Source organism: Nelumbo nucifera, chromosome 1, assembly GCF_055504915.1.
Source record: "Nelumbo nucifera cultivar China Antique chromosome 1, China Antique-T2T, whole genome shotgun sequence".
In the NCBI taxonomy this organism is placed as follows: Eukaryota; Viridiplantae; Streptophyta; class Magnoliopsida; order Proteales; family Nelumbonaceae; genus Nelumbo; species Nelumbo nucifera.
Genome location: NC_142649.1, coordinates 190177201 through 190203826, shown reverse-complemented (window position 1 = coordinate 190203826; position 26626 = coordinate 190177201). Strand labels below are relative to the sequence as shown.

Below are 26626 nucleotides of genomic sequence, written 5' to 3'. Positions count from 1 at the left end.
ATTAAACAATAAAAAGATAAAATAGATAAAATGAAAAAAAAATATAGAAATTAAAAAATTTGAAAACATTTTTAACATCATATATTCAACATGTTAAACAATAATAAGTATGATAAATAAGAAATAATTTTATTAATGAGGGAAATGGAATGTAAAATTTAAAACCAATTAGAAATAAAACTATTTTCCTATTCTCTCTCATTAAATCTCATGTTAAGGTATATTCTTTTATTAAATCCACAAAATTAATTTTAATATTATGAAAATAAATATTTTGAAAAAATAATTTGAAAACAAAATAATTTTCTTCCCTCCCAATGGTGGGTAAACAATTCAACCATTTTGGGTCAAATGGGTTAATAAATAATGTCATAATTAAATAAAAAAAAATTAAAATATATAAAATATATAATACAAAAAATAAAAGAATTGGATATATCTTCATTATACTAAATAAAAATACGTATGAAATGTAAGAAGTAATTTTATTAATGTTGAAAATGGAATGCCAAAGTTAAAATCAACCTATAAATGAAATGATGTCATAGTCAAATAATAAATTTTTTTAAAAATAGAAAATATAAATAATAACAAAAATTAAAATAGAAAAAATTTGGGAACATACCTAATGTTATATATTCATAAAAATAAATATTGGGTACATTTCTATTATTATGCATTCATTATCAATGATGAAAATGTAATATAAAATTTAGTGTACCTAGAAATCAAATTATTTTCCTTTTTGGGTTGTAGGTTAGTGGTTTGGGTCAAATGCATTAACCAATGATATGATAGTTAAATAATAAATCTTTAAAAAATAAAAAAGTACAAGTAATCAAAAGAATATATAAGAAATTAATTAATTATGTCGAACAAAAATTAAGTATGATAAGTAAAAATTATTTATATGATATAGATGAAAGTAAAGTTATTTTCTTACCTAGATGGTAGGTCAATGAGCCAATTTTTCAAAGAAACTCATGATGCCATAATTGAATAATAAATATTTTAAAAAAGATAGAACACAAACAATGAAAAAGTACAAAATTCTGTCGCATTTGAGAACATTTACAATGTTATATATTCATCATAATAAATAAAAATATTTGTTAAAATAAAATTTATTTTTATTTATGGCAAAAAATGGAATAAAAAACTAATAATAATAATAGTAATAGTAATAATAATTATTATTATAATTTAAAATTTTCACATACAATGTGCGTATACATTTACTACAAGCATTTAAGTTTATTTTTAATCATATTCTTACTTTTGTTAGTTTTCATTTTTTATCTTAATTATAATATATCTAAAATTTAAGTAATTAATATAAAAAAATTTTTCACATGTAATGCACATGCTTAATTATTAATAGCTAAAGTGGCTGAATCGAATAACTTATTATTTTTTTCTGAAGTCCAGTGAGATAGTTATTATTTTATTGCTTCATCTATTTTTAAACAACCCCTTTATTTTTAAGGAGGGGAGGCCTATGTAGGAGGGTTTGCTAATTTTAGTGCCCATCTGGAAGGGGTTTTCAGGGTTCCGAATCTCCTACTCACAAAATCTCTACCCACCTGTACTCACAATTGTACATTTAGAACACCTCTCGGGTGTGGGTAGGCATTCTAAATGTACAGCTGTAGTATAATGTGGGTAGGAGATTTGAATTGGGGTTTTCGGGCAACGGCTTTTGGCTTTAAGAGGTGGACCCCACATAAAAGCCCCTAAAGCCATATTTGGTGAGAGTCTGAAAAGCCCATATTAGTTTTCAGTTTTCAGCTTGTTAAACGACTCTCACATGAGTAGTCTATTTGAAACTCTGTTGGGCAATTCAACCTGTAGTACAAGCATATCCTTGAACTTTTTACAAATTACATTTAAAATCTGAATCTAATTATATTATAATAGGTATTGATTAATATATAAAATTTATATAATTATATTTAAAATTATAAAAGATAATGAATTTATATTTAAAATTTATATATTATATTATATTATATATAAATTTATATTTGGATTACTTTATTATATATAAAAATTGAAAAGTAATTAACTTTTTAATTTAGTTTGCATTTTTAAAAAATTACAGTGGAATTATATAAAATTTGAGAGTTCATTTGGTTCATAGTCGGAATCGGAATCCTCTGGAATCGGAATGGTCCATTTCTATAGTCTATTTGGTACAAACAAGAATGTAAATGAAAATTAAAATCAGTAGAATTGGGATTTCATTCTCAAGGGAGGGTAAGGAGCGCCATTTCAACAGGAATAAAAATAGAATTTTAATTCCATTCAACCAAACAGTTAGAATCAAAATAGCCCATTCGGATTCCAATTCCAGACCCCTATTCTCACGAACGAAACGGGGCCTGAATCCATTAAGATTTGAATTCGAATCCTAGGTATTCGAACTTTACGGAACACGGTCCGAATCCGATCCGATTACAGCCTAGATTATATTAGACGACGATATCGCGTGGCGTGACTCGTCCAAAGCCCATGATTCGGCGTCTGAACAATTCAGAGATTTCATATATAAGAGACACTATGGTCCATGGATCGTCCAACGATGATATCGTGATACGACGACAAGTGTCAGGCCCAGGTCCATAGGGGCCCATTACCCAATGCTGTCGTGGACATTATACATTTAGGAAAATCCTACAGTGTGACTTGGCAGATTTCCACAGGTAGAGAGATGATCTCTGGAAGGGAAGGTGGGGGGGCCAACGGCTAACTGAGAATTTCCCTCCACACATTCTCCGGGCCTTATCTTTCGGTGTCCAGTCCCTCCCAAACCCACCAGAATGCAGTCATCACATCAGTCGAAGCCCAGCCACCATCTAACCCCTTTTCCCGCCTCAAATCACCAAATCCAGTACTACTACTTACTAATACTCTTTTCTTCCACACCACCACCACTACCTCCTCTCCTCCTCCACTCTTTCATCGTCGTTGTCGTTAGAGATGGTTACCGCATTAGGCTTTACTCTCACTTCTCCTCGGCTCTTCTTTACCCAGCTCCGTCGACCCTTCGTTTCCTCTCCGCGAGATCACTTTTCTCAGTTCACAGCGCATCATAGGTCGTCGATTCCATTTACCAGCTTTCGGTTGTCGCCTCGTCACCGGCTTTTCATACTTCCTCCTAAGGCCGCTGATCAGCAAGGTTAGCTTCTTGGTTCTATTGAAAATATGGATTTTACGTATCGCTCACCAATCTCAACAGAACTTGATGACCTGGGGTTAGTAGCTATGGACTCAAAACATTAACACGAGTCACTTCCCTTCCCGATGTGTATTTGAATCTTGTCACTGTTATGTATTCAAGGTCATTGCAGTTCTATCTGGAACGATCTTGATGCTTGATAATTTAAGTAGTGTGATACTTGAAAAAAGAAAACAATCGGAAAACGTTCAGATCATTGGATGCCTCCTAGGGATCACTCCTCCAAGTTAAACTTCACATGCAATTTCTGCCTTAAAATATCTACCTTAATTTAGCCAACAAGCCCTTGTTTTCCCCTGGATATTCATAGAAACCTCGTCCTTGATTTCTACTGACGATATTTTAGCCATTTGTCTATTAATCCAATATCAGTCTTACCCTACCAGTGGTTATGACCTATCAAGATAAATCCATAGACAAACTAAAAAATAATGATAATGGAGGGGCAAGGGAATATTGATCCATGACAATCAGCTAACGGTTCTTACATTGGCAACCTCCTTCTTCTAAGGCATATCATTATCTTTCTGAAGAGGGTTTTTTTAATTTTATTATAGCCCCAGTATTGGTGATTGAGCAGCCACTTTGTGCAAGAAAATGCCAATGGTTAATTCTGTATCCAATCCACCCCTCCCGAATCACAGATAACTGAGACCAACATTGGGTGGTGGCCTTTTTTCCATTGATTAGTTATTGTTTATTATGTTTAGGGATCGATAGTGTTTGGCCTGCCAGTTATTAAATTCACTTTCTATTTTGTGATTAAGTGATAGTATCTGGCTAGGCTCAGATAACTCCGCCAGTGTGAGCTTGTCTTACTCCATTGGTCCCCAAGTGCAATCCAAACCAAAGATTCTGGAAGTTTTCATATCTGGTTAGTTAAGTCCACAAGTGCTATACCATACTGCTTCTTGGAAGAGTTCTTTTCAGTCTCCATCTTAAAAGCTGTTATATATTTCTGATTTTCTGTATTATACATACACACATAGAGCTGTACCGGATCTTCCAATTAAGATTGTTACATTATTGGATGTAACTTGCTTATCATTTTTTAGTTTTAGTGATGTAGCACCGGTATAGTGAATCTTAAAGTCATTTTATTTCTAACTTGTACAGTTAGTAGATGGTCTTCTGTGTCTCTTGGTTTCTTTGTATGCTCCATCACATGCCCTCATTTTCTTTGCATCTTTTCTATTCTTTTAGGTGGATTTTATGGAAGTTAATTCACTGACTCCGGATTTCTTTCCAGGCCAGGCCACAGAAGATGAGGTTGTTGACAGTAAAATTTTGCCATACTGTAGCATAGACAAAAAAGAAAAGAAGACATTGGGGGAAATGGAACAAGACTTTCTTCAAGCACTGCAAGTACTGAAAAGATATTCCTTTTTTTCTTAATAACAAAGTAATTTCCAAAAGGAGAAGAATTTCTTGTACACTTAATCTAACTCACAGTCAGCACTCTTAGCCAACAATGTTTGAAATTGATGCTCAATCTTTCTTGTATTTATTTATTATAATGCTTCCTAAATTTATTTTAACATCCATCTATGTAAGAAATATTAACTTTTATTCTTTCTGTCTAATTCAGTCATTCTATTACGAGGGAAAAGCTACCATGTCAAATGAGGAATTTGATAATCTCAAGGAAGAACTAATGTGGGAAGGAAGCAGCGTTGTCATGCTGAGTATGAATTATATTTCATGGAGCCTAAATCTAATCATGATTCTGTTTTTTAGTCTAATTGCTTGTGTAAGGTTATTTCTTCTACTAATAGTTGAAGATTTTCATACAGTTCCTTTTGCATGACATTGTTAGCTTATATGCACTACAGGTTCAGATGAGCAGAAGTTTTTGGAAGCTTCAATGGCTTATGTTTCTGGAAAACCAATTATGACAGATGAAGAATTTGACAAATTAAAGCTGAAACTTAAGGTTTGTTCAGTGTTAATTTCATTTACAACAGCTGCTATTAAATATTTAATGAGCTTAGTTGGAAGCTAGCTGAAAAGCATCAAAATAGCAGTGGGTTCTCAAAAGTTTTGAATCCACTCCTTTGAGAAGGTGACAATTTACCTTTTTTAAGTATGTAAATTGATTATTGGCTATGGAATTATTCTATTGTAAACAGATTGTGTATTCAACATATCACAGATATGGTTTATTTATTTAAGTATGGAGAACTTGCATAAATAGTTAGACTTTCTATTAGAATATCCGAAGGAGAGCACTTGGGCAACATGGACATTCTGCAACATGCACAACCTACCATCTAGGTGGGATCTGCATAGTAGAGTTCATCATGCACTATACCACTGGATGGTGGGATGTTCACGATGCAGTGATATCTTCTCCACATGGTTTTAAAAGGCATAAACCTTGAGGTGCAGTGTGTGCACATTGAGCAAGGCACACAAAAGCTGCTTTGAGGCTTAAGCCTCAATGTCCTTGTTTGAGGCTTAGGCCCTTTTCAGACAAGGTGGACGCCTCATGCCACAAGGCATGAGCCTATAAGAGGCATAAGCCTCAAAGTTAGTGATCCTAGATGTCTTTTCTAATTTTTTATATTTCTTTAAAAGCTCAACATATATAGGATTGGTTATTTTGGTCAATTGACAATACTGACTAAATAATGCCAAACAACTACATAAAGACATGTCTAGTGTCCAAATGTATTTCAATTTGTGTCGTTGTTTTACTGGTTTATGTATCTATAGCTATACATAATTTATTCAACATTTCTCTGTGTTTATAAATATATAAACCAATTTTCTCTTATAGTTTGTAATTTTCCTTTTTAAATTGTAATGTATATTATGTATTTTTTGTTAATTATTTCTGTATAACTTGTAAATCTTGTCATTTTCTATACTTCTATTTTTATTTATGTTTTTCTTTATAAATTATAATCTGTCAGTGTCTACATACTTGTTCAATTTGCATGTATGAATTTATATCCTATCATTTTATTGCTTGTCTATTATTGTTTTATAATTTATCAATTTGTATGCTTATCGAAAAAAATTCAATTTGTATATATCAATATTTACTGTTTCCATTTTTCTTTATATTGTATTATGTTTCATTTGTTTCTATATGTTTATTTAATTTGTATTTGCACATGTATTGGCATTATCTTTTAGTGTGTCTACTCGGGTGGAAGTAGTAAGAAATGATTTAAGTGCCCATAATTTGACAATGGATATGGCTCTGAGCAGAACTGAATGGTGAAACAGGACTCATGATGGCCAATCTCAATATAGTTGGGACACCTCAACACACCTTGAGGCTTATGCTCAACTACTTCTTTATCCTTTTAAAACCTTGCTATTCCACCTTATTATTTTCCATATTCGAAAATATATTCAGTTCCTGGTTACAGGGTGATGTTGATGTGTATGTTAACCAGTAACAAGTAACTTAAAGTGCCATACCCGAATTGCAGCCCTGCTGCAACTGGGTAGCATAGGCATGCGTGTGATTGCTCATTGAGGGAGATGTCTGTGCATTTATTGTTCAAACGTATATTCAAATATAAGAAATTTCGTTAATACTTGGTTTCATGCTTATAAGGCCTTCTGTTTTAGCAAAGAAAAGGACATAGCAGTAGAGATTGCATTTCTGAATATGACATTATTTTTTTCTATTTTACATTTTCATGGTATTTCTATTTATTTTTTCTTGCTCATAATCATTTGGTAGATAGAAGGGAGTCAAATCGTAGTTGAGGGTCCACGTTGCAGTCTCCGTAGTAGAAAGGTATGTCTTTAATGCCTGCTTTATTTTTTGGATCTGTATTTGGCTAATATTTCATGCTTTTCATTTAAAATATTTACTACTGGCATCATGTTATATTATCAAGAATTAACTACTTGTGTGAACAGTGGAAGGAAGCAAACCTGTTAAGTATTGCACATTATAAATTAATATGGAAAACCAAAATGAAGTAGAACCATCCATGTAGTTGAAGGTCAGGTTGGTCAATCCAAGAGATTACTTGGCTAAAGATTCTCTTTATATCATGATGGTTAATCTAAAATGTAGAAATTGGTGATAGCATCTCACATCACCATAGTCAAGGCGGCAAGAGGTGATTTAGTCATTTTGGCCTTCCAGGAGAAATTTCATCTAGTTTATACTGAGATAATGATTAGTCAACCTGAATACTGTATGTGCTAAATTTAAAAATGATGATTATATATGCTGATAAAACTACAAATTTGCATTTCACTTCTTGTTGAAGATATGGTTTCATATGTTTAAACTCTTTGGGCTTGGGTGATCCTACCAAATTTAAGCTTAGTCTGTCAAGAGCATGTGGTGAGATATAATGGAACAGGTCCCTTTTGTTACATGTTGGAGTATTTGGAAGGAGCATGTTGGTCAGATCTTTGAGGAGATTGGTAATCCTTTACACAAAGTTATTAGGTAATGGTCAGGACATCCTTGATTGTATGATTAAAAGAAAATAACTTCTAAGGATGTCTTTTGTCATGGAAGTTTATGTTGTCCTACATGAACCATATCATATTAGCCTAGAGAGAGACAATTTGGAACTTGGAGTGATTTTTATGTATTCTCAGCACATGAAAATCTTTTGGATTTACTAACACAGACGCATTCTATAATCCAAAGTGCCACAGACATATGGAAACTTTAAAAGGAAATTGCACTTCTTACAAATGGATGGAGGTTGAATCATACAAATAAACATAAGCTGAAAATGGAAGACAGGGCTTCTTGTGTTGAACTCTGAGCTTCAGTGCATTAGGGTGCAGGTGCTAAGACACATTATTCTGTGATCTGAATGAGAGTCAGCTCTTCTACACAAAGCTGCAATGTGGCATTTACTGGGGTAGAGAACCACAATTACACCATAATGCAGGATATCTGATGGGAACCATTTTGGTTTACTTTACTGTTATCAATGCATGAGCTATCATAACCCTGCACCAAGGCACCAAGGTGCTAGACTGGTGCCTTGCCACTGTTTGCTGGAGAACAGCAGCCAAAGAAGAAGAAGAAAAAAGGAGATCCGAGAATGGCGGCTTAGTCACTTAAGCCGGCCCTAGAATCTTATATAAGTATTCACAATGTAATGTTACAAGAAAGGACTAGAATGCCCCTGATTAGTGATGGGACACCTAAACATAAAAGGAATAAAACAAGTTTAGGCCCAATAACTAAGGCCCATAATAAGCTCAAGAACTTAAAACATAAATAAGACTAATATAAACACTAAACCAATTGAACCAACACTCCCCCTTAAGCTAAGCATGGATGTCAGTCATGTTTAGCTTGCCAAGTAAGTCTAAGAATTTCATTGAAGCTAGTCCTTTTGTTAGCACATCTGCAATCTGCATCTCGGAAGGAGTATAGGGAATGCAAAGTTCCCCTGAGACTATCCTTTCTCTAACGAAGTGTCGGTCAATCTCAATATGCTTCGTCCTATCATGTTGCACTGGGTTATTTGCAATGTTGATGGCAGCCTTGTTATCACAATACAGCCTGAGAGGACACTCGACCCTTATCCCGAGCTCACCAAGAAGGGTCCTAAGCCACAACAGTTCAGCAACACCATGAGCCATAGCTCGATATTCAACCTCTACACTTGATCTAGCAACCACATTATGCTTTTTACTTCGCCATGTAACCAAATTCCCTCCAACGAATGTGCAATACCCAGAAGTAGACTTCCTGTCTCCAACAGAACCAGCCCAATCTGCATCAGTATACGTTTCAATTTCAATTTTATTGTGTTTTTTGAACAAAATTCCTTTTCCTGGGCAAGTCTTCAAATACCTAAGAATCCTTTCCGTTGCTCTCATATGAGGAATCTTTGGAGAGTGCATGAACTGGCTGATAACATGTACGACATAAGCAATATCTGGTCGAGTGAGAGACAAATACATCAAATTCCCTACCAGTTTTTGTTATCTCTCCTTATCAAAGTAGTCCTCTCCAACTGATTTTTGTAGAAAATGATTATGTTCTTTTGCAGTATCCGTTGGTCTACTCTCCATCATACCTGTCTCCTCTAGAAGATCAATGGCATACTTCTGTTGACATATATAAATGCCCTCTTGTGACCTAGCAACTTCAATTCCAATGAAGTATCTCAAATGGCCTAAGTCTTTGATCTCAAACTCAGATGCCAAGAACTCCTTCAATCGTTTTATCTCTTCTAGATCATTCCCTGTAATCACCATATTATCCACATAGACGATGAGTGCCGTAAGTCTGCTATCCTGTTTCCTTATGAACAAAGTATGATCTTGTTATGGGCCCGCGAATAGGATCTCGTCATGATCGGTCCACTGGGAAAACCTCATGTTTTCCCTTGTTCCTCCCTTTCCTTGAAGAACCTATCTTGCCGCCCTAAAAGGTGATTTGTTCAAGAGATCACCAACTCTCCTTTGCTCTCTTTCTTGACTGAAATTTTCGATATCCTCATTCAATAATGGTGTCTCCTTAAATAGGAGATTACAAGAGTCTTAATCTTAGGGAGTCTCCTTGCTGAATAGGGAGACTTCCAATTCTATCTTGCTAAGGATAAGATAAGCTAATCCTAATCTGATAATAAGATAAACTAATCCTAATCTGATAACAAGATAAACTAATCCTAATCTGATAACAAGATAAACTAATCCTAATCTGATAATAAGATAAACTAATCCTAATTTGATAACTTACTAACAAGATAAGACAAGAGCAATAGAATAAGATAAGAACAAGCAAGATGATCTAATCTAATTTGGCGGTGGGTCAGGTTCCTGTTGCTGCCGGCAGCGATGGTACGTCTTTCCGAGGAATGCGTCCATAACATTACTCCCCTCTTGGACTACGAGCTTGTCCTCAAGCTCGAACTCTGGATATGTGGCTTGGAACTCTGTCAATGGGATCCATGTGGCTTCGGCCGATGGTAAGCTACACCATTTCACCAAGACTTCAAGAACTCCTTGATTGAAACGAGAGCGGATGACAACTTTAGGTTGGGGAATCAGTTTGCCATCTTGCAGGGATGGCAGGGAGGGGACTTGGTCCGGAGGAACACCCGTAAATGGTTTCAGCAAGGCGATGTGGAAGTCATCATGAATCCAGCTGGTCTCTGGCAGTTCCAGCTGGTAGGCCACACTACCAATCCGTCGTAGAACCTTGAAGGGCCCATAGGACTTAGGGGCCAGTTTCGGGGCAACTATACTAGGACTAGTAATAGCTGCTCGGAGAAGCTGTTGTTGCTGTTGTTGATCATGTTGTTGCTTCTGCTGCTGCAGTTGTTGCTGTTGTTGGTTGTCTGGCTGCTATGGCTGAGGGTGTTGCTGCTGCTGTGGACCAAGAAGAGTCTGCTGCTGCTGTTGTTGTTCGCTGGACGGCTCCATCAAGTCTGGTTGGAGGCTGTTTGTGGTTACAGCCCCTTCTGGATTCCTCTCCCTGTTAGAGAAATACGATTCCAGCAAGCGTCGCAGCTCCCGGACATCATCTTTGACCTCACGAACCTCCTTGCTGGTTTCTACGAGCCTATGCTCCAGTTCGTGGACCCTGAATGATAGCTGCTGCAGATCTCCCATGACGACCGGCTCTAATACCAAGTTGTTATGGACCCGCGAATAGGATCTCGTCATGGTCGGTCCACTGAGAAAACCTCCTGTGTTCTCTTGTTCCTCCCTTTCCTTGAAGAACCTATCTTGCCGCCCTAAAAGGTGATTTGTTCAAGAGATCACCAACTCTCCTTTGCTCTCTTTCTTGACTGAAATTTTCGATATCCTCATTCAATAATGGTGTCTCCTTAAATAGGAGATTAAAGAGTCCTAATCTTAGGGAGTCTCCTTGCTGAATAGGGAGACTTCCAATTCTATCTTGCTAAGGATAAGATAAGCTAATCCTAATATGATAATAAGATAAACTAATCTTAATCTGATAACAAGATAAACTAATCCTAATCTGATAACAAGATAAACTAATCCTAATCTGATAATAAGATAAACTAATCCTAATCTGATAACTTACTAACAAGATAAGATAAGAGCAATAGAATAAGATAAAAACAAGCAAGATGATCTAATCTAATCTGGCGGTGGGTCAGGTTCCTGTTGCTGTCGGCAGCGATGGTACGTCTTAACGAGGAATGCGTCCATAACAGATCTGCACCACTTTGAGTGTATCCCACTTTCTTCATGTTCCCACAGAGCTTCTCAAACCAAGCTCAAGGGGATTGCTTAAGACCATATAATGCTTTCCTCAGTCTACACACTTTCCCATCAAAACCATAACCTGGTGGAGGATTCATGAATACCTCTTCATGAATATTGCCATTTAGGAAAGTGTTCTTCATGTCCAATTGATATAGCTCCCATGAGAAGTTTGCAGCTAATGACAATAGAACCCGGATTGTTTTGAGCTTTGCAATTGGAGCAAAAGTCTCTTTGTAGTCAATCCCTTCCTTTTGAGTAAACCCCTTCGCCACTAGTCTGGCCTTGTATCTTTCAATGGACCCATCCTCCCTATGCTTCATAGTGAACACCCACTTGCATCCCACAGTGCTCTTCCCTTCTGGTAGATCCACTAATTCCCAAGTCCTGGTAATTAAGGTTTTCATTTCTTCATTCATAGCCTCTTTCCATCTTGGGTCAGACACTGCCTCTAAATACCTAGTAGGGACATGCACGGAAGAGAGAGCAAACACAAAGGAATAATAATGAGGAGATAAACGTGAATAAGAAACATATTCAACAATGGGGTGTCAGATAGTACAAGAACGGGTAGGCTTACGAAGAGCAATAGGGAGATCCAAATCAGAAGTATGAGTGATAAGATTACCTGGAGTTGTTGAGACAGATTGATCCGAGTCTGATTGGTTGCTGCCATGAGTTGGAGGGTATTTTTTCTTTTGTTGTAGGTAATTCTCATATCTTTTTGTTGCCTATTAGTGCCCTCAGTTACATCCGCAGCATCAAGAGTGGTAACAAGTTCAATGGGAGCCTCACTAGATTCACCTGGGGTGCTACAACTAGGAGGATTAGGAGAAGATGGAAGGCCCAAGTCTGAAAGAGGCACAAAAAAAGAGGGAGAAGAAGAATCCTCTTCCATCCCACTAGTCTCCCCCTGAAGAGGATTCTGGGAAGAATGATAATAGGACTGAGACTCAAAAAATACCACATCCTTTGTGACATATTTCTTCTTGGTAACTAGATCATAACACTTGTAACCCTTTTGTGTAGGAGAGTACCCTAGAAAGATTCCTTTCGTAGCCCTAGGATCCAACTTGGTCTTCTTTGGATCCTTTACATGAATAAAACATACACAGCCAAAGACTCTAGGTGGAAGAGGAAAGTCTGGAAGATTAGGGCAAAGGACAGAGAAAGGAGTTTTCATACCCAACACCTTAGATGGCATCCGATTTATCAGATATGATGTGGTAAGGACTACTTGAGACCAATACTGCTTAGGAACCTTGTGCTGAAATAGTAAAGCTCGAGTTGTCTCCAATAAGTGTCTATTTTTGCACTCAACAACTCCATTCTGTTGAGGGGTACTAGCACAAGATGACTAGTGTAGCATTCCTGCATCCTCCATGAACAGGTTCAAGGAACTTTCAAAATATTCAGCAGCATTGTCTAAATGGAATTGCTTAATCTTCTTGTCGAATTGAGTTTCAATCATTTTACAAAATGCCATGGTTATCTGTGGCACTTCATCACGTCCTTTTAACAAGTAGATCCATGTGCATCGTGAATAGTGATCAATAAAGCTGATAAAGTAACGAAAGCCATCTACAGAAACAAGAGGTGAAGGGCCCCAAACATCAAAATGGACCAAATCAAAAGGAGCTTGAATTCTATTACTAGAAATTGGATAAAGAGTTCTACATTGTTTTGACAACTGACACACTTCACAAACTAAGCTTTGACTTGAAACACACTTGAATAATTCAGGAAACAACCATTGCAATGACGAAAAAGGTAAATGACCTAGCCTAGCATGCCACAAGTGTAACCTAGCTATTGACTCATTATTTTGACTACTAACAGCAGATGATTGTAAGGCCGAATTGATGTCTGCATCAAAATAGTAGAGACCTCCACACTCATGACCGCTCCCAATCGTTCTCTTCGTTAGTCTGTCCTGAAAAACACAATGAGTAGGAAAGAAAGTTATGCTACAGTTTAAATTCTTGGTAAGCTTCGAAACAGATAAGAGGTTGGAAGTAAGATTGGGAACATGTAGAACAGATTTAAGAGAGAAGTCCTTGCTTAGGTCAACCCCCCCTTTCCCAGAGATGGTGGAGAGAGAACCATCAGCAACTCTCATCTTATCTTCGCCAAACATCAAATGATAAGAAGAATAAAGAGGACATGTTTGTCATGTGGTCAGTTGCACCGGAATCAATAATCCAAGAAGTAGACTCTATAGAACTAGTTGCACTACAAGCAAAGACAATACCTGATCTGGCAAGAGAGGTGGAAGCAAGGGAATTAGTCCTTAGACGAGTTAAGGCCCGACTAAGGACCTCTACCTCATCAGCAGTGAAATCCAAGGACCCAGATGTGTGGGAATTAGCAGTCTGTCCCATGGGAGGAAGTGTAACTGTAGATGTGTTCTTCGGGCTCTCATCACTGTGACTAGTAACAAAGTTCCCATTTACTGTTTGATTCCTCTGAGGCTTCTTGTCTTTCCTTAACGCAGCTGGTTTTAGATGAGGATAAAGAACCCAACAAGTCTCTTTTACATGCCTTTCACCTCCACAATGAGTGCACTTAAGATGCCTCTTGTCCGAATGCTTGCTCCCTTTTTGGTTTGAAGAAATCAAGGCTGAATGTTCAACAGGCTGTATTTGAGTGTCAACTTGCATCTCTTTCCTCCTTAACCTCTTCATTCCTTACTAGATAGTAGACATGGTGTAAATCTGGCATTTCATCCCTTCCCAAAATTTGAGACCTTATGCTCTCATACATTGGGTCTAAGCTAACCAAGAACTTAAAGGCTCTACCTTCTTCAATTTGTTTATCATGCCTCTCCTTGTCTCTTATATTCTCCCAACCAAGAATAAGATGATGATCAAGTTCTTCCCATAGTCCTTCTAGAGTTGCAAAATAAGTTGCAACTATCATATCTCCTTGTCTCAATGCAGCAATGCCTTGGTTTAGCCTATAGATTCTTGCATTGTTCTTTCTCTGTCCATAAGTTTTAGACACTTTCTCCCAAATCTTAGCAGTAGTGGGATAGTGTTGAACAGTCCTGACCACTCTTGGAGTCATCGAAGCAAGCAGCCAGGACATAACAGTAGCATTTTCCTTATGCCATATTGCATATTCCACACCACCCTCTTTAGGTTCCTGCTTCTGTCCATCTAAATAACCCGTAAGTTCCCGGGAAGTAATGAAGAGCATGGCTGAAACAAGCCATTCTCTGAAGTTATATTCGTCCCAACAATACACTGGTGATCTGCAAGTTGTGCAGATTTGGGTTTTCCAAATTAGAAGACCTCCCACCAATTCTATTATCCTTAGAAGACACTTCTCCTGATATTGAAGACATCTCTTTCCTCTTACAGTGATCACAATTGAAATCTCAGTACAAAGAACACGGTTTCAGACTTACCGAAGCTGTTACAAGTCTGAGAACCCCCCCGTAATAGGTCTGAAGCACCTCTGTAACAGTTCTGAAGCCAAGAACAATCCACCCCTGTACTGTACTGAACACTTCTGGGCTGGGCTTTGACTTCTGTTATCGTAGCTGTAGCCGAGGGCAATACCTCTTTGGCACCTCTGGTGATCGAACCTAGACTGTGACCACCCTTACAATCTGTACTAGGACTGTCTAACTCAGTCCTTCCACCTAGATCTTTTCCACACAGATCTCTCTTAGCAGCCAAGTGGCTACTACCTGCTGCAGGATTTCTAGTAGGGCATCAGCTTCTGGAACAAACTCCCCTTGGGCCCTACAACCAAGAGACGGTCAACCCTAGGGTTTCTTCACAGTGGCCGAGATAGGAGAGAGAAAAAAAGAAGGAATAGAGAAGTGGAGAAAAGAGGCGGTTGTAACCAGTCAGACCGATTAGTGCTCTGATACCATGTTTGCTGGAGAACAGCAGCCGAAGAAGAACAAGAAGAAAAAAGGAGATCTGAGATAGGAGAGAGAAAAAAAGAAGGAATAGAGAAGTGGAGAAAAGAGGCGGTTGTAACCAGTCAGACCGATTAGTGCTCTGATACCATGTTTGCTGGAGAACAGCAGCCGAAGAAGAACAAGAAGAAAAAAGGAGATCTGAGAATGGCGGCTTAGTCACTTCAGCCGGCCCTAGAATCTTATACAAGTATTCACAATGTAATGTTACAAGAAAGGGCTAGAATGCCCCTGATTAGTGATGGGACACCTAGACATAAAAGGAATAAAACAAGTTTAGGCCCAATAACTAAGGCCCATAATAAGCTCAAGAACTTAAAACATAAATAAGACTAACATAAACACTAAACCAATTGAACCAATAGCCACCTTGAAAACCTCACTTCACTAACAACTTTACAAAAGCAAAACAGTCCGTGCCTTGCCACTAGGGATTAGAATGTTGAGAGGTGTATTTCATCTCAATTTAGATAATAGTGAGTCAAGTTCAAAATCCACATTATGAAACTTTACATGTAAATATTATGAGACTAAAGTATAATAGTTATCAATCTAAAATAATGCCTGACTGTTAAAGGATGTCCTCAGAAAAATATACAAATGATCTAGTAGACTTCTAGGAAATCTATAACCATTTCCAGTTGAACTAGCTTAACACCCAGCTGCAAATTAATGTTTGAACCTCTTGACCAGCTTGCAGAAAATAAACAATCTGTATATATTTGGTTGTTTAGCTTCAGGTTCTATGTTTATAAAAAACAGTATTATGAGTTTACTACTAATACATTCTAAAAGTTCAATTTTGCATGAAATTGGATATTTTTTGAGAGAAATGGTAACTTGTACTCATAATATCAAAAGGAGTGAAGGATGTACATGAGTTGATGTACAAGAAAGGGCCATGAAGAATAAAAAAAAGCATGAGCCCATACAATTAATTTGACATTGTATTTGCTCTGTATGTTTCAGAGCTTATTTTCTTTACTTTTTTATGGTTGGTACACAGACTCAAATAGACTGCTTCATGATATTGATGCAGTAATTAATTAATTTCTACCAGATAAATCTAAATTATTTCTTCAATACTTTAGTGATTGACTTTGTACTTACAGGTGTACAGTGACCTTTCTGTTGACTATTTCAAGATGTTCCTGTTGAATGTCCCAGCTGCTGTTGTTGCTTTAACATTGTAAGTAGCATTGTTGTCTGTGCATTAAATTGGAGGAGAGAAATCACAACCTTCATAACCATTTTGTTTATTCCATTATTGACAATTCATAACTTTTTTGCTTCTTGGCTTAAGCCACCAAATATACCTAATCTCTGATTGACATTTGATTATAACAGATCTCTTTCTCATTTAATTATTCACTTTTCCAGAAATAAATGAACATATATGCCTAAACATTGCATCATTACTTGATTGAATCACGCATTTTAATAACTGTTCTTCTAATCAAGAATTGGGATTGTGTACTTTGTAAGTTTGTTTTTCATTCAGTCAACCCATAATGCAATAGAGTTCAAATACTACTTCATGTTTAAGTTGACTCAACTTGTTTTTGGAGCAATATCAGCAACCCATGGATGCTGTAACATTTGTGTAGTTACCAAGAGAAAAATAATTGGTGACAATAAACATATAAATTCATTCAAGAATGGATAATTTAGAACCTGTTTTTATTCTAGAAGTTTTTCACTTGCTGAATAAGTGAAGAAAGGTCCATTACCTAATGATGGTCATGGCTATTTGGGATCTTGGGAAGGGTAGACCGGATATAGACATTACATTGGGCATTTCTTTTGCACAAATTGGCCTCTCTCAGTCTTGTACCATTATTATCAGACTTGTCAACCCAATATTACACTAGAAAGTTTGTTGATAAAGATGATACCCTTTGAGTACAGGAAATTTATGTTCCTTTTATCAGTATGAGATCTATCAATCCTTTTTTTTCTCAATGTCATAATGTGCAGTTACATAATTCCTGTGATTATAAGGAAAATGTAAAAATAAAAAATGAAAAGCAGCATACTAAAATGTGTACAAGAATATATATGAGAATATTACTTTCAGTGCCAAGTATCAAGATGCAATACTTTTTTCTTTTCTTTTTGATCAGTATGTCAAGATGCTATATTTATTAGGATTCAATTTTTTTCCTGTTTCTCTCACATCAAACAGTTTTTAGGTTAAGTCTCTAACATTATACTTATGCAATAGCTAAAGAGTACATAGTGTCCAAAATTTTGCCTTCTCTTTGACCAAACTATAACAACATCATTATCCTGAATGTACACAACTGACAAGGAAGAAGAATAGATTACTCGTGTAACTTGAACAAGGCATTTGAGTCTCAAAAGGTTCTTAATTGATAATCATGACCCTTCCCTTTAATAACATATTCTTTTAATAAGTTCAGCTTATTTGAAATTCAGAGGTGAATAATTCGGATCTATCCCACAAGATAAATGGGCATGATAACTTTTCATCATTTGGCTCATGATAACTTTTCTGATGTTAACAGGTTTTTTTTCCTCGATGATATAACTGGATTTGAGATCACATATCTTTTGGAGGTTTGTATTTATCCAACTTTTGTTCAGTCATATTAAAGTTACTAATATATTGTCATCAAATCTACCTCTGAAGTGCCTTTGGGTTTACCAAAGTTGTTTAGATTCAAGTTCAGTTATCAGTGACATGTTGTCCTTTAAATTTCAAGGATTGGTAAGACATCATTCCAATATGCTGGATCATTAGATTATAGAAGTTAAATTTTAAGCAACCAGTCAACCACTATACCTGGAAGTGCTTTTGAACTGCTTTGTTTAGACAGGATTGATTTTCAAAAAATAATAAAAAAAAAAACTTGTAAATTCATCTCTTCCTTAATCAGCCAAAAAATCACAAAAGGAAGGTGTTCCACAAAGCTTTGCCTCTCTTATTTAGGCCTTTCACATTCTGACAAGAGAAAGCTTCAAAAATGGATCTTGGAAAACACCATCTAATCCTAAAAAATGGGGAAATATACTTGTGCCGAATTTGCAGGAACAACTGATTGGCCATTTCTGTTTTCTTCTTGACATAATGTGCAAGTAGGAGAGTAGGACTAGGTAGATTAATTCTCATCAGTTGTTCATCCATCAGAGACTTGCCTAAAAAGGGACTTGCATAGCATAAAATTGAATGTTCTATTCACTACCATAAATATTACATCTTTTGAATTTGGGTTTTACTGCTTGATAGAAAGCTTTTATTATTTAGTCTCATACTGTCATACCATGCATTTTTTGTGAGAATTAGTTCCTGATGTAATGGCTTCTTTTACTCACTATGGCTAAGTGCATTATTTTGTATTTTCATTTCTGAAATAAAATGTCTTTATTTTTCATTCCAATGCAGCTTCCAGAGCCATTTAGTTTCATTTTCACATGGTTTGCAGCATTGCCCCTCATATTTTGGGTAGCCCAATCAATCACAAATGCCATCGTGAAAGACTTCTTGATTTTAAAGGTATAAATTAAAATCTCCATTGATGTATCTAATAAGGTAAAATCGGTATCCTATATTATGCTGATTAGCATTTCCATTCTTAACAATCTTATTTTCCAGGGCCCCTGTCCGAACTGTGGTACAGAAAATGTTTCCTTCTTTGGGACTATTCTATCAGTATCTAGTGGTGGCACTACCAATAGTGTTAAGTGCTCAAAGTAAGTCTTAAGCTATTCAGTGACTACAGTATGCTTATAAGTGAATATTCATATTTTGTGGTTGCAATTGTTTGTCAACCTGCATATTCACATAACTTTCCAGGTTTTGGGTCAATATAGCCTAATCTGTGACTGGGTTGGTACATGTCCATAGGGGTGCTCATGAAAAACTGAAAAACCAAGAAGCTGATCAAAACTGAGAAATTGAACCAAAAAAATGCAGTTAACCGACCCAGTTGGTTCGGTTTCAATTAACCTAAATGAAAAACTGGCAGTTAACTGATACATACATACATACATATATATGATATTATTATGATTTATAAAAATATTAAATTGTATTGTTTGCCGATTCTTGCCCAAGATTTGGGTATATCTAATGACATTTACCCAGACAAAAGTAGATTCATTTAATCACCCTCTATACCCGTCTATTGCAGGTTATCACTACCCAAAAAGTAGAAAAAAAAAGTAAGACAATGTCCCTTTGGAACCTATTGGTGGGTTGTTTTTTTTATTCAAGTAAAATTGTATTAGAAGTGTTTGTGATAGTTAGGGTTGAGAGTCCAGAATCTCAGGGTCCATTTGGTTCATAGTCAGAATCGGAATCGGAATCAGAATGGTCCATTCCCATAGTCTGTTTGGTTCAGACAGGAATGGGAATGGAAATTGAAATCAGCAAGAATGGGATTTCATTTGCAAGGTAGGGGCAGGGAAAGGCCATTCCCTCAAATGGGGGAATGCCATTCCAGCAAGAATGGGAATGGGATTCCGATTCCATCCAACCAAACAGTTAGAATCAGAATAGTCCATTCTGATTCTGATTCCAGACCCCTATTCCCACAAACCAAACGGGGCCTCAGATCTGCTGGTTTGTTTCAAGGGATGCCTGTGTCTAGCTCCAAATTCATTAATGGCAGAAGTATGGTTAAAGCGTTGAGTAATATGCAGATTTTCAAGATGATTGTTGGAAGTGATAACTCTTAGTTGGCAAATGGTTTGAATAATCCAAAATCTTGCTGTTCTTCGGAGGTTATTTTCTTGATTCAATATATTTTCAAAGTTTCTCTCCAAACTACCATAGTATGCCACTATGTCGTCTGTGGTGTTTTCCGTAAAACAGAACCGTAAAATCAAACTAGTAGATCTTTCTCCTCCTTTCCCCATTCTTTCTGTAAAACCGAACCAGTAGATCTTGGGAACCATGAAACTTTATTATAATATATTATAAATGTAAATTACAAAAAGCTGAAGAATTGAATCTGTCAAAAGCTGAAACCAGTTAACTGATTAACCGGTTGAATCAGTTTGGTTTTGGTCAGGATATTTTAAAAGTTTAAGGACAGGTTTGGTTTGAAGAAAAGAAAGCTCACTGAACTGAACTGTGAGCACCCCTACTGGCCCTACATGTCCAACCTAATTTATGGTGGGGATTGTATAATGCTTACTTATTTCAGTGCAAGCACACAAACCAATCTTTTAAGAAATTGGGTAACCCTCCTGTTTTTACACACTTTAGATTTGAATTCCTTGGTCCAATTGGTAATCAGGTTAATTGGGGTTGTTTTCAATCCCAATCAAACTTGACAAACCTTATCATAACCACCCAATTCAAGTTAGATAATTGACATTAAATGGTTTTGACACTCTTTATATTATCTTTTTCAAGAGTTGTTTGTATATTTTCTCAGTTGTGGCACTATGATGGTCTATGATTCGGGAACACGCTTGATAACATTACCAGAACCAAGTGAAGCTTGAATGAAGGTTTGTCTACTCTAATTCTAATTCCTATTATAGCAGGGGGGTTTCTCTCTCAGTTTTAACCAAAAGAAATATCATTCATTATATGAATGTCTAGGGAAAAATCTACTTGATCATTTATCAACTCAGGTTATAATGTACCTATAGGTCCTTGTATCAACAAACGCTCCTAAATGTATAGATAGGTGGAAAGATGGAAAATGAACCTTGCATCCTAGTGTCACTTCTGTGACAGTTTGCAACCTACCAAAAAATGGGATTCCTATGGCCTTGGAAACAACACTTGCATGAAAATTGCTCTAAAGGGCCATTACCCAATTTCTCTCCCATATATCGTATGGTAGGGTTGGAAACAGCCTCTCTGTATGTGCAGGGGTAAGGTTGCATGCATCCGTCTATTCCCAGACCCCGCATTGGCGGGAGCATCATGCACTAGATTGCATATATCTTATGGTAGGGGTGGATTGGATACAGACCTATGCTTTTGTTTTGCCTTTCATTGGAGGTGGCTGTTTTGAGACTTGAATCCATGTCCTCACTTGTCGACCCAGGATTTTACCATTGCACCAAGCAATGACCCCTAAAAACATATGAATATTGCTTTGATGAGCATAAAATTGGATGAATCTGTTGAACACTGACAGGGTTACAGCTTCATGGATGGAATTTGATTATGTGACCAGGGACCTGCTACATTGCCACTTTTGTTGACTATATGGGTTCCAACATCAGATTTCATACATTTGAGATCACATCTTATGCAGAATTTAAGAGGAAAGAATTGTGTAATCTGTATCATGTTGTCATGTCTGTGTATGTATTTGTATGTCCATTTCATACCGGCTTTATCTACCAAGAAGTAATATATACTTACAAAAAGAAATTCCCTACCTATAAAATTTAGCCATATGTAATGATATTTGGGACATTACAATACAACCCCCTTCTGTAAATTTGAGGTTGATGCCAGGTTCCTATGTATATCTGCCCTACCTAACATCTTTGGCTCTTTGTTCATCATCTAATGCTGTGCAAAATCCCTCTACTACACCAGAAATTCCCAGCATTTCGGAAATATGCACTCATACTCACAACTTACAAATACTGAGCACTAATAGGGGCAGAATGAAATGCGTTTGTATTTATTTTACCATGGTGAGTGACTGGGCTGCAAGATGTGACATCAAAATTTTCAGGTTGTGTAAAAGAAGACTATTGTTTCGGATGTTTTTTAGTCAATATCTGGAAATTGGCACATATACTCATACAATGAGATGTCAAGAATAACAATGCAATGAGGTGTAGTTAGTACACATACACACAAAGAACAAGAAGATGAATGGAATTAGAATTGTGAATCAAATAATAGGGTCAAAAGGGACAATCCTATTGTATGTGTGTAGGTCAATGTGTATCCAAAGTGTAACTTAAAGGGTGAAATGACAACCCCCTAACATGGAGGAATTCGAAGGCCAGTCTAGGCCATACATCCAATAGATGACCCTCTGAATTGGCCTTGCCAATTGCCTCCCAGTCTACTTCAATCCCATAACTTGCATGGAATTGAAGTTTTGCTCGGATTAATGAGCCCGTGTAAAATTTATTTCTGTATTTCAAAAATGCCCATAAAGAACGAAGATGAGTCCAATATGTGGCTGGATGGTCGTGCTCTTAAGGTGTTTGTATGATTTTTAGTTTCAGAAAATTCCATTTCTAAGCATTTATTTTAGATGAATAGCAAAGTTCTTTTGCCTGAAATTTGCTCTACGAATACTGGGTGAAGGAACTCATAGGTCATGGGGTATTCTCGGGCGCCAAAGCAAATTAGCACGCGGATTATTATTTGTTCATCTAGAAATGCATTAAATGATGGTTGTACTTGTGCATCATCATCTAAGCCTTGAGCCAATTATATGGGGGTGGGCTACATCATATGATCTAGCTCTCAACATAGCACGGACCAGGAACAAAATTCAGCGGTCTAATATCCAATGACAATTGTTATCACCTCTCACTCCAATGCTCTTCATAATTAATTAAAACGGTCCTTCACTAATTGTATGTATGGCATAATAGTGAGTCCTCTGTCCTTGATTGTGCGCGTTTCATTGAACACAAATAACAATAAACAAGCTACAAGCCTACAAGACGGTATAGATAGTAGATTTTTGTTTTCTTGGGCTTCTGATTATGGCTCAGTTGATATGATCTCTGACTCGTAGCAGAGACCTGGGAGCAAATGCCACTGCCACCAGGGTTGGCGGGTTAAGGGGTTAGGCTACCCCTGTTGTGTAGTTCCATGCATTCCATGAACACACCCCAAAAAAACGTATTAGACCGAGTAATTTCTTGTATCGTTTTCACATTTTGATTTTTGTTTTGACTATTTAATTAAAAAGCTATCGCTCCAATACTGAGGCTCATATTTATGTTATTTTAACTAGAAGAAAAAAAAAGGCTGGTTTAGTGCCTCCACTTGTGCTAATTGAAAGTTGAAACTGGTTGGCTATCTAAACGGTGTTGAAGTGTGAAGAGTGTAGACTTGACTTGGTAACAAAAGTATTATTCAGAACTGACTCGGTGACTAGAAATCACTCGTGTTGGTTAAAAATTCCATTGTTAAAGAAGACAAGGTTTTGAGAAAACTCAAAAAGATTCAAATTCAAAGCAGATTAGTTTAAGTTTAAACACTTAACACGTTTTCAGAACAAAGATACACGTCCATGACACTTAAAGGGACATGTTTTGTGGTCTGACCAACATTTAAAAGTGAAGCACCATTCCAAGATGAATCCACGGTTATCTACTAGATTATCTTGTGACATCAACTGTGTTTGTCCATTAGACCGTTACTAAGCATCATCAGTTCCACAAGCTTCTTGTCTACAAGATTACCACGTCCAAATAATCTCCAATCTTCATGATCAGAATGAAATGATATCAACTGTGTTTGTCCATTAGACCGTTACTAAGCATCATCAGTTCCACAAGCTTCTTGTCTACAAGATTACCACGTCCAAATAATCTCCAATCTTCATGATCAGAATGAAATGATAATGAGTAAACATTCCAATTCAATTCAACAAATAAACATGGAGCCACAAAGAACTACAAATTTACCTGAAAACCAGTTCAGCCAGTGCCTTGCTGTCATCCAATCGTCTCCCATTTCCATAAGAACGAGTCATTCCCAACTACACGGTAATATTAGAAATCATTAATAGTTAGAACTGACTTGCCATCGACAATATTGAATGTGTTTATGTTACTTTGTGTGCAACATGAGGTTATACCCAGTATCTGCATCTAAGTATGGCTGTAAGCCGGTTGAAATTGTACAAGATCTACCTATATTTGAAACTGATCCAGTTAATATTTGGATTTTGAGTTGAATATTATCCACCAGATTCAGATGGAACGGGATTGGGCTCCAATATTATAAATCATTAATAAATCAAGGTAAAAATGACCCCAAAATTACATTTTATTCATAAAAATGAACTGACCAGAGATACAAGCCAATTATAAACAGATTGGCTTTTGAAATCCAAATCCAACTTAATAAGATCAGAAATTGGGTAACCCTCCTGTTTTTACCCACTTCAGATTTGAATTCCTTGGTCCAATTGGTAATCAGGTTAATTGGAGTTGTTTTCAATCCCAATCAAACTTGACAAACCTTATCATAACCACCCAATTCAAGTTAGATAATTGACATTAAATGGTTTTGACACTCTTTATATTATCTTTTTCAAGAGTTGTTTGTATATTTTCTCAGTTGTGGCACTATGATGGTCTATGATTCGGGAACACGCTTGATAACATTACCAAAACCAAGTGAAGCTTGAATGAAAGTTTGTCTACTCTGATTCTAATTCCTATTATAGCAGGGGGGTTTCTCTCTCGGTTTTAACCAAAAGAAATATCATTCATGATATGAATGTCTGGGGAAAAAACTACTTGATCATTTATCAGCTCAGGTTATAATGTACCTGAAGGTCCTTGTATCAACAAACACTCCTAAATGTATAGATAGGTGGAAAGATGGAAAATGAACCTTGCATCCTAGTGTCACTTCTGTGACAGTTTGCAACCTACCAAAAAATGGGATTCCTATGGCCTTGGAAACAACACTTGCATGAAAATTGCTCTAAAGGGCCATTACCCAATTTCTCTCCCATATATCGTATGGTAGGGTTGGAAACAGCCTCTCTGTATGTGCAGGGGTAAGGTTGCATGCATCCGTCTATTCCCAGACCCCGCATTGGCGGGAGCATCATGCACTAGATTGCATATATCTTATGGTAGGGGTGGATTGGATACAGACCTATGCTTTTGTTTTGCCTTTCATTGGAGGTGGCTGTTTTGAGACTTGAATCCATGTCCTCACTTGTCGACCCAGGATTTTACCATTGCACCAAGCAATGGCCCCTAAAAACATATGAATATTGCTTTGATGAGCATAAAATTGGATGAATCTGTTGAACACTGACAGGGTTACAGCTTCATGGATGGAATTTGGTTATGTGACCAGGGACCTGCTACATTGCCACTTTTGTTGACTATATGGGTTCCAACATCAGATTTCATACATTTGAGATCACATCTTATGCAGAATTTAAGAGAAAAGAATTGTGTAATCTGTATCATGTTGTCATGTCTGTGTATGTATTTGTATGTCCATTTCATACCGGCTTTATCTACCAAGAAGTAATATATACTTACAAAAAAGAAATTCCCTACCTATAAAATTTAGCCATATGTAATGATATTTGGGACATTACAATACAACCCCCTTCTGTAAATTTGAGGTTGATGCCAAGTTCCTATGTATATCTGCCCTACCTAACATCTTTGGCTCTTTGTTCATCATCTAATGCTGTGCAAAATCCCTCTACTACACCAGAAATGCCCAGCATTTCGGAAAAATATGCACTCATACTCACAACTTACAAATACTGAGCACTAATAGGGGCAGAATGAAATGCGTTTGTATTTATTTTACCATGGTGAGTGACTGGGCTGCAAGATGTGACATCAAAATTTTCAGGTTGTGTAAAAGAAGACTATTGTTCCGGATGTTTTTTAGTCAATATCTGGAAATTGGCACATATACTCATACAATGAGATGTCAAGAATAACAATGCAATGAGGTGTAGTTAGTACACATACACACAAAGAACAAGAAGATGAATGGAATTAGAATTGTGAATCAAATAATAGGGTCAAAAGGGACAATCCTATTGTATGTGTGTAGGTCAATGTGTATCCAAAGTGTAACTTAAAGGGTGAAATGACAACCCCCTAACATGGAGGAATTCGAAGGCCAGTCTAGGCCATACATCCAATAGATGACCCTCTGAATTGGCCTTGCCAATTGCCTCCCAGTCTACTTCAATCCCATAACTTGCATGGTATTGAAGTTTTGCTCGGATTAAATGAGCCCGTGTAAAATTTATTTCTGTATTTCAAAAATGCCCATAAAGAACGAAAATGAGTCCAATGTGTGGTTGGGTGGTCGTGCTCTTAAGGTCTTTGTCTGATTTCTAATTTCAGGAAATTCCATTTATAAGCATTTATTTTAGATGAATAGCCAAGTTCTTTTGCCTGAAATTTGCTCCACGAATACTGGGTGAAGGAACTCATGGGTCATGGGATATTCTCGGGCGCCAAAGCAAATTAGCACGCGAATTATTACTTATTCATCTAGAAATGCACTAAATGATGGTTGTACTTGTGCATCATCATCTAAGCCTTGAGTCAATTATATGGGGGTGGGCTACATCAAATAC

General features: G+C 36.7%; 1 protein-coding gene across 2 annotated transcripts; it reads left to right on the top strand.

The window, feature by feature from the left end:
- Positions 1-2812: 2812 nt before the first annotated feature.
- LOC104596298 (PGR5-like protein 1B, chloroplastic) lies at positions 2813-21828 on the top strand. 2 transcript variants are annotated; one of them, XM_088895687.1, is made up of 11 exons: positions 2813-3178; positions 4488-4603; positions 4827-4923; positions 5071-5171; positions 6939-6995; positions 16469-16545; positions 17885-17936; positions 18763-18873; positions 18973-19070; positions 20762-20837; positions 21518-21828. In XM_088895687.1, the coding sequence occupies exons 1-10, from the start codon at positions 2980-2982 to the stop codon at positions 20829-20831; spliced, it is 978 nt and encodes a 325-aa protein (XP_088751813.1). In that variant the 5' UTR covers positions 2813-2979; the 3' UTR covers positions 20832-20837; positions 21518-21828. The 2 variants fall into 2 exon arrangements, with proteins under 2 accessions (XP_088751813.1, XP_088751812.1); XM_088895686.1 differs by having other exon boundaries at positions 21479-21828.
- The last annotated feature ends 4798 nt before the right edge of the window (positions 21829-26626 follow it).